At 34.3% G+C, this 9,637-nt stretch overlaps 1 protein-coding gene across 1 annotated transcript; it reads right to left on the bottom strand.

The window, feature by feature from the left end:
- Window positions 1–6,007: 6,007 nt before the first annotated feature.
- LOC110115511 (probable inactive receptor kinase At1g48480) lies at window positions 6,008–8,551 on the bottom strand. The gene is made up of 2 exons (XM_020848772.2): window positions 7,256–8,551; window positions 6,008–6,731 (listed from the first exon to the last, which is right to left on the bottom strand). Exons 1-2 carry the CDS (start codon window positions 8,517–8,519, stop codon window positions 6,103–6,105), a joined length of 1,893 nt encoding a protein of 630 aa, XP_020704431.1. The 5' UTR covers window positions 8,520–8,551; the 3' UTR covers window positions 6,008–6,102.
- Window positions 8,552–9,637: the final 1,086 nt, after the last annotated feature.

Below are 9,637 nucleotides of genomic sequence, written 5' to 3'. Positions count from 1 at the left end.
TAACACATTAGTTGGTTGAAGGTGGAAGAACTCCTCGACACCAATCTAGCATAAATCTTAGTATTATGTTTGGAATTCATTGTTGTTGTTGACATAATACATCGGTCTTAGAAGTGACAATATGTGTTAACATTATTAAGGATGGCAAGTGATGAAGTCAACAGTTGTTAAGAGTAAACATGTGATAATGATTAAAAGATTGTAAATCGGTGGATCATAATTAGGTGACAGTGGTCGGAGAGTCAATAACAATTAATATAGTATTAAGTCCTCCTCTAATGATCTGAATTAAATCTAGTAAGAATTTACAAAGTTCATTTAATATCTATTAAAATTCTATGAGATTTTAGAATTTATTCTAATGTAAAATATCTATCAAGAACTGTGTGTGGCTTGAATTAAAAAAGATGAAAATATATATGTTAAGTAAAAAATTCTTTGGGAGCACTGCGACACTCTAATTAAGGCGCCGATGCCCTCTTTGTGAGTTGAAAATTGCTTGGGTAAGTTGCAACCCTGTAATGGCAGTGCTGGCTTATCTATATGTTGAGAAGCATTGTAAAGGGGGCACTGTCCTCCCTATTTCTTAGCACAACAGAGTTGTAAATAGGGTGTTGTGGTCCTCGAAAGAAGCACTACAACATCAAGCTCACTATTTTGAGTTATAGAAACTTCCCTTTAGGAGCATTGCAAAGGTGGGGATGATGGCATTGTGATGCTTGGTTAATAAATATCAAGATCCACGTTTTTATTCTTAAAATTTCTTCATTTTCATTCGTCGGGGTCGTCGACTAGAGAGAGGAAGTGGAGTTTGAAGGACATGGAGCCAATTTTGTATGTCAAGCCAATCAAGAAAATTGTTCGCCTCGGTGTAGGTTACCGATACCTTGTCTTAGATTTCAATTTTTAACATGTGTGTGAGTATTTATAGAGTTTTATTTGATTTGGTTGAAACAAATGCAATTTTACTAAGATTTAGAAAGTTTTTATCATATGACTTTTCATATATTGTCGAATATAATATTTTGATCACGTTGATAGAAAACATGTGAATATTCACTAAGTGGTTTGATTTGTACACTATTTTTAAGTATTTATGTATGTTGATATTTCTAAAAAAATTTACAGTACAATAAATACTTCAAAATGATACTATGAGTGTTTCTCATAAATGACTTTTGAATTTTATATACAAGTTTTACCCCATGCACACTACTAAATTTATTGTGCATGTGAAACTTATCATTGTAAATAGCACTCATATAAGTTGAACATATAAAAATATGTTTTGAATATATGTTGCATATATTATGTTTCCTCATGTATTAATATTATTGTTTTTGACATATTCATATTGTTGACACTAGTTGTACTATAATATTCACGTTAATGATAGAGCATTACACAAACATCATGTCACTCTAAATGAAATTATATTGCAATCATATTAGTAACAGAACATTACATAAACACTATATTGTTTTAATTGAAATTGTATAACTTCTTTAGATAATATTTAGCCCTTATGCAATTTATTTTATATGTTGAATAATGAAATTTTTCTAGGTTTCATGTAGCCTACTAAGTAAGTATTTGTGCATCCTATGTTATTTACATATTATTTCAAGAAAGGATAAAGCTCCAACTAAGTAGAAAATAATTGATACTGTTAAAGTCCATACTATATATATTTATGTTCATAGATGCATTTTTGGCAATCCAATTTTCGATGTTTGTTGACATGATGTCAAAGAGAATGTGTGTTGAATTATGGTATATGATTATTTTGATGATATGAATGATTATGTATATGTTTATACTTACTATTGTTTAATTGATATATTTAGATGACTCTGGATGTTGTGATCATTGTTGAGTAAATTATAAATAATAATAATTTTTCTAATTAGATATTGAGGCATGACAGGGTTATAGTTGGGCGAAGGTAGTTGGAGGATCACAGTCGAACGATGGAGATTAGAGGACTATAATTGAGTGATGAATGTTAGAACTATAGTCGGGCGACAAAGGTCGAATGATCATAATTGGCGAGCGACAAAGGTTGAAGGATTGTATTCGGCGGGTGACGAAGGTTGGAAGACCATAATAGGGAAATTGTGGTAGGGAAGACCGTAATCAAGCAACAGTGATCAAAGGACTGTAATTGGTGGGTAAATGTTGTTAGAGGGCTTTAATTTGTGGGTGACATAGGCTGAAAGTACGTGACGTTGATCAGAGGACTCTAATATTTACCCTCCGTCGACACCAACACCAAGTCACCCATGAATGCTATCTCAACCATATAAGGAGAATAATTAAATATACCATCAATTATTTATTGATAGCACGTCTAACATCTCAAAGCTCGTCCTACATCCATCAAGAAAGCCATCTTCTACATTTTATATTATAGCAGCGTATTCTCCACTTACAAAAAAGATATTTTTTACTATTAATAGAGTAGAATGGATAAAATAAATAAATCATATCACGAGTTTTTTGTGCTATTATATTAACTCGAAGATATATTATCAAAAATCAAAATAGATAAATATTTTATAAAAATATTCGATCAAATTCCGTAGAAGAAATGCAGAATCAAAAGTGGACAAGTTCAATTGAATCATGCCATATAAATATTCTGCACGTCAGCTTGTTACCTTTCGGCACTTTTTGGACTTGGAATTTTTGGCACGCAGGCTTATACTTTAGCATTATATCAGCTTAGATTTTTTTTTTTCTTTTTTTATCGTATTAATCACACAAATTATTGATTATATAGAAGGGTACGAATTACATATCTATACTGTTATTATAAGTGATAGTTCATTTTCTTTATTTGAAAATTATCTTGATTCTTCATTTCATTTTAATAATTTTAATATATATAATATTTGAAACATATTTCAAAAGTTGTGCAGCTGTTTAATATTTTTTAGAGCTTTAAGTCTCTCAAAAGAACAATTATTAGGTCCTCTGACCGGACGTAGAGGAACGTCCTATATATATTTTTTTTTTCTTTTTTTTTTTTTACCTAGCATTTTTGTTTATTTCAGAGATATTTACTTTTCTGCAAGAAACACGGGATTATAAAATTTTTTAAAAACATTTATTAGGTATTTTTCTTCAAAATTTTAAATATTTATTATAAATTTTCTTTGATATGTTGTATTTTTTTCTCTGTTATAAATTTTCTTAATGTTTTACAGTAACGTCTCATTTCCAATGTATATATCCACATCAATTTGGTATACATCATTCCAAAGTAGCTTAGTCAATTTTATTTATATATATTTTTTCACCAACACATTTATATAATTTTCTGTCATTTATTAAAATAGCCAAAAAAAAATTAAGATGAGGTTTGACCTATAAACCTAATAACCAAAATTTCATTACACAAAAAATAATTGAATTTTATAAAATTTAATATAAATCATTCATGAATAAAAACATCAACATACATAGCCATGGTTGAAATATAATCATTAACCTTGTGGTTTTCTTTAGGTATTGTTGCGGTTTAGTAATTATGGTAGTATGAATTTTTTTTATGTGGTCGATTTTGGATGTTAAATATGTTGTTATGTAGTGTCGTGATTAGATGGTTAGTTGTAATTGTAATCAAATTAAAATTTGATTATAAATATTACTATGCAAATGCTCTTTTTTCGCTCAACTTATTAACAATTTTAATGGTAGATCATGGTTGGTGTGCAATTCTTTGGAATGAAGGTATTATTTCAGTATGATAGTAGTTAATGATTTTTTAATGGATGATTAGATGTTCTGAAATGAAATTATGACATAATTTTCAAAGTTATCAAGATAATGAAGGGTTTTTTTTTCTTGTAGTATAATTATTTTAGCAAATTTTGTGTTGCTCTTCTTATAATTGTTTTAAATTTGTTGGGTCATTTGGAGCAATATGGTACTATAAGATTTATAATCATTTGTTATTTTTTGGTACTACACTTACCACAATTATTTTCCACTTTTTGATCCACCCTTTATAAGATATGGATATTGTACTATTGTTAAATGGTTTTTGAAATATAAAGATCAATAAAATAGAGATGTGATTTATTTTCTCTTGAATGTATATTTTGGAATGGAATTCATTTTTTATTGGCTGAAATTTTATAAAAGCATTGTTCTCTTGTTGTTATGTTTTTAAATTATATTCATTCCTACCAAGTTTTTATTTATTTTCTTTTTAAGTATAGAGGATAAATTTGTTGGATCACTTGATGAATATTTATGGAACTCTATAATAATAAACTGAACTTCTTCTATATTTTGTATAACAACTCAAACTCTTAATTATCGAGATACTGTTCGCTTTGGCCTAAGAGCCTCACATTCTTTTCATGTTTGTATAACTTCCCAGTAGGTCACCCATCGCATAATTGATCTAGAATGAGCACGATTAACTGTAGTGTTTCTTATAGCTAGAAATTTCAACCATTACACCATAAGGTGCATCGATGTTTAAGAGTTTAGTTTCTTTTACTTAAGGGGTTTCATAATCTCCCTCACTAAAGTAATTGACGTCCTCGTCAGCATCTATATCCCAAAATCATCCACCAGGCATATAAGATTCTAGAAGTAGCTCCTACAAGCTCAAGTGGCGGCTCCCGTTTTTTAGCACCTTGTCTCATACAAGGTTCAAGAGGTGTCTCCCATGGTGTAGCACCTTGCTTTGTACGACACTTAGTTCTCATCTTTCGGCTGGTGTATTGCTCTGATATCATTTGTAACAACCCAAAATCTTAACTATCAATTTATTGTCCGCATTGGCCTAAGAGTCTCGCAATTTTATCTTGTTGTTGTAACTTCCCATGAATCACAGCCCGAACACCAGAAAATGGGTAGGTCACCCATCCCAGAATTGCTATGGGATGAGCATGCTTAATTGCAAAGTTTCTTACAAAAATTTCAGCAATTACACCAAAAGTCGTCTCGATGTTTAAGAGTTTACCTTTTTTTACGTAAGGGGTTTCACATTTTATTTGTTATGTCACAAAAGCATAATTGTATGAGTTTTTATTTACATTGATTGTTATTGACACTTATTTTTCATTGTTATTATTATACTCATTATATATTTTGAAGTTCTGAAATAATTTTAACTAAATATGTATTGAGAGATTTTGGATGCAAAAAATTTATATTTAGGTGCTTAAAGATATAAGAGTTGGATGAAAGTATTGTTCATGTAATTTTTTAGAGGAAAAAAAAATGTAATTTTTTAGAGGTATATCTAAAATTTGTGTATGATTGAAGTATTAAATTGACCATTAATTCTATTGCACCCAAGAATATGTTATTTGTTGCATATAATATAAAATTTGTAATATCTTTTATGTTGTTATATTTTTATGATTTTTTTTTTGCATTATTATATTCAATATTAATTAGATAACTATGAATCAAATGACTATGGGTGAAGCTTTTTTAGGAATAATTATAAGATAAATTTAGTTAAGAAATGAAAAGATTAGATTAACTTTTTGGCCAAATAAGAGACTTAATTTTAAAATGAACTACAAATCTCCATCAACAAATCTTTTATTATGTCAACCATTACTTTTTTATCATATTTTTATAAACAAAATAAATTTAGAATTTTTAATAAATTTATCATAGAAATAAAGTCAATAATATAACTACTAAGCTTTCAATCACAATCATTTAATTCTCCAATTGCAATGGAATGAATGAGGAATGATAATTAATAAAATTAACTTCTAATTAATAATAGTTAATGCAATATATTTATTAGTTATAGTTTAATTAAAAAAATTAATATCTATAGTAATATAAGTAATAATTATAATAATTTAAAGTTATTAGTTTTTTTTTAATAATGATAACATAATATAAATATTTTTAATATGAATTTTATTTTTAAATTTTTATTCGTGTGCATTTAAACCATATACAATAAAACTAGCATATACCAAAAGTCACTCAGAAAAAAAAAAAAAAAAAAAAAAAAAAAAAAAAAAAAAAAAATCATCCATCCATACATCCACCAATACATATACAAATGGAAGTGAAGAAGTATGCCTGAATCCTGAACAGAGCCATGGAGAAATTCTAATCATCAACATCAAATGCCAATGCCTGCTGTTGATGTTGATGTTGCTCCTTGTTCGCCAGCAGGCTTGCTTGCCGGATCTCCTCAATCCTCACTACCACTGCAGACATCGTCGGCCGCTGGTCGGGAATCTGCGCCGTACAGTCTACCCCAAGCTGCAGCATCTGCACCATCTCTTCCTCCCCGTTCTGATACCTCAACAGCTCCATATCAAATACCTCAGTCATCCACTCTTCATGAATGACCGACTGTACCCACCGTGGCAGATCAACACCACCTTCATTAAGGATTGCTTGGGCTGGAGCCTTGCCAGTAATTAGCTCAAGGAGGAGCACGCCAAAACTGTAGACATCGGCCTTCTGAGAAACCCTTTGAGTGTCGGTGACCTCTGGCGCACGGTAACCAGCAAATCGATTCGATACGATAGAGTTGCCGGCGAGATGAGCAAGGCAGTGGTCGGCGACTCGGACCTCGGAGGAGCTGGCAAGGAGAACGTTGGAGGACTTGATGTTGCCATGTGAGGCTGTGAGACTGGTAGAGTGAATGTGCTCGATGCCACGGGCAGCAGCCAAGGCAATGCTGGTTCTAATCTCCCAGTTGAGAGGGCTGCGGCCAGATCCTCGGTTCCCTGTATCAGTGATTGATACAAGATAAGAAAAAAGAACAAATTTTGATCCCGGTGATGATTCTTTAAGCTATTCTTCTGAGATCATGTGAAGAAAGATTAAATTATGATCAGCGGATAACTCTCAAATATTAAACAATTCAAGATAGTCTAAACATAGACATCAAGAAGTTATTTAACTCATTAACTGCGAAGGTAAATGTGAAAGAGTTGCAGGTGGGGCAGATGGAATGTATGATCTCGCCCTGAATTATTTATTTGCCCAAAATATTGAAGGCATTTCATGAAAGGGCTACTAGAAATAATTCTAACAAATTTGAATGCACAAATGTAAGAATCCAAAATATTTTAATCCTTATTACATGATAAATAGGAGAAAGAAAATAGTTTAGCCAATATAAAAAGAAAAACAATATATTTTGATCCACACACAAGCAATTCGTAACCAATGAACATATCAGATGCGCAGAATTAAAGTAAAATAGTAAATTCAGCACAAGAAACCAAGAAGAAGAAGAGGAGCTTACCATGGAGGATGGAAGAAAGGCTTCCCATTGGCATGTAAGCATACACCAAAAGCTTCTCATTCCTGCTGAAGTAATAAGCAAGGAGAGGAACAAGGTTGGGGTGGTCCATTGCGCCGATGGCCTCAATCTTCTTACTGAATTCCTCCGACGACATATTGACATCCTTGAGTCGCTTCACAGCAACCACTAATCCCATCTCCAACACCACCTTGTATGCAGTTCCAAACGTTCCCTTTCCTAAAACCTCTGCAGACGCCCTAAGCAAATCCCCTAGATCGAAAACTCTAGGCCCATCACCAAAAAATACCAACTGCTTCTGAGACTCTAAAGCAGCAGGCGCAACAGCGGCGGCAGCTTTAGCAGGCCTGCCATCCGCTCGAAAGCCATTCTCCATTTTTTTATCTCCAAGAGCAACTTCCACCTCAAATGGCTTCGCATCGCCGGTCTTCCTTTTCCTCCGGCAAAGCAGAAACAGAACACCGAAGATGATAAGAAACACAGCAAGTGAGCCAATAGCAATCCCCGCAATGGCACCCCCGGAAAGCTTGCTACCACTTGAATCCCCGCCGGGACAAGCGCTAAGCGGCTCACCACAGAGCGGCATATCCAAAAAAGCGTCCGCCGGCATGCCACGGAGCTTCGAAGGCACGGATCCATTAAGCCGATTGAAGGATACGTTGAACTGTATGAGGTTGGGAAGATCGAGTTCCGGGATCTGACCAATAAGTTGGTTTCTCTCAAGGTAGAGCGTTCCGAGTCGCGTTAGGTTATTGAGCGCCAGCGGAATCTCACCGGAGAAGCTGTTGTCGGCGAGGTTGAGGTGTACAAGGGCAGTGAGAGAAGGGAGAAACTCCGGTATATCACCAAAGAAGCGGTTTCCATGTAGGTATAGATTCCGGAGCTGGGTACATCTGGAGAGGTCGGATGGGAGGGGGCTGGAGAGAGCATTGAAGCGGAGGGAGAGGGTTTGGAGGTCTGAGAGGTTACCTAGCGTTCCGGCGGGAATTTGGCCAATGAGACCGGAGGCAGGGAGGTGGAGGGAGGTGACGCGGTCTCCGGTGCAGATTACGCCAGGCCACTTGCACAACGAGACAGAGGTGTTCCAGGGGAGTGCAAGTCGTCCGACGGCGTTGCGGAACGCCATAAGGGCGGCAGCGTCGGCAACGCTATCCGCTGCAGTCGGGGATACGTAAGTGTGGAAGAGGAGGAGCAGGAGGAGGAGGAGAAGGACAGTTGAAAACATTGAGCAGCGAGCAGAACTCATCGCTTCCGCCGTTAAACCATAAAACACCAATCTCCCAGCTGAGGGAGGAGGAAGTAAAGCATTTTAGAAGGGAAAATTGATTTTATAGTTTATACTATTAATTATACAAACTATCTAAATATTCACATTGTTTATTTAAAAAAAAAACACACACACATCTAAAATTTTCTTATATTTTTGAACTATTTTCATTGGGCTTCTATAGAATTTGAAATTGAATTTAAACATGTTCTAATTTAAATTAATTTAAAATTATTCGAATATGATTCACATATTGAACTATTATTTGAATCTTAATTATTTGAACTCGATAGTTTGTCGAGAGTTTGTGTAGGAGTAGGACTAAGGGTGTATGATAGGATTACTGGAGTTACTGCAGGATATGGGTGTCAAATTAAGTTTTTGGGTCGTGTTTGTCCAACATGAAATTTACCCACTCTTAATATGTTTGACACAAACTCGACCCATTTATCTAAATGGGTTAAAATCTCAGATTCAAATCCGACCATTTACCAACTGGATCCAACACGACATGACCCGCTATCTTGAAACTAAAGCTGTGAACGAACTTTGCCTCCTTTAACGGCGACGGGTCATGGGAGCTCGCCTGATGCGACAATAAGCATCTTTCTCCCATTTCGTGCGCTTCTGCGGTCAATTCTAATATATTCATCTGATGGAAGTTGCATTTCTCTTCATCTTCTTCGGTGTACGATGTTCCATTTCATGTCTCAAAAGTCACGACATCTCGACGATCTTCTTTGCCTCCTTCAGTCCACGACAACGGGAGCTCACTCGATGCTACATTAGTAATCTTTCTCCCATTAATTGTGCGTGCTTTTTTGACCAAATCTGAGTTAACTCTGAGTTGGCAGGTTGATCTAAATCCGACATGTTTATTAAACAGGTCGAATTTATTATTCGAACTTGACTCGTTTATTAAGTGGGTTGAATTTTCGGACTCATACTTGATTTGTTTATTAAACGGATCAACTCAAATCTAAAACTTCAGGGTTGGATTGGCAAGTCGGGCCAAATTTTGACACACTATTACAGGAGTTCAACAAGAGCTTATCAAAGGCAACAATCGAGAGGACTAATAAGGGCAACATCAACAT

The sequence above is a fragment of the Dendrobium catenatum genome, unplaced genomic scaffold (genome assembly GCF_001605985.2).
Source record: "Dendrobium catenatum unplaced genomic scaffold, ASM160598v2 fragScaff_scaffold_651, whole genome shotgun sequence".
Classification (NCBI taxonomy): Eukaryota; Viridiplantae; Streptophyta; class Magnoliopsida; order Asparagales; family Orchidaceae; genus Dendrobium; species Dendrobium catenatum.
This window is presented reverse-complemented; position numbering and strand designations above follow the sequence as displayed.

Bases quoted from the DNA above. Each gene is read 5' to 3' on its own strand.
- LOC110115511 (XM_020848772.2), bottom strand. From the start codon at position 8,519: ATGAGTTCTGCTCGCTGCTCAATGTTTTCAACTGTCCTTCTCCTCCTC. The intron at 6,732-7,255 runs GTAAGCTCCTCT...TCACTGATACAG, and splicing joins CCTTTCTTCCATCCTCCATG to GGAACCGAGGATCTGGCCGC.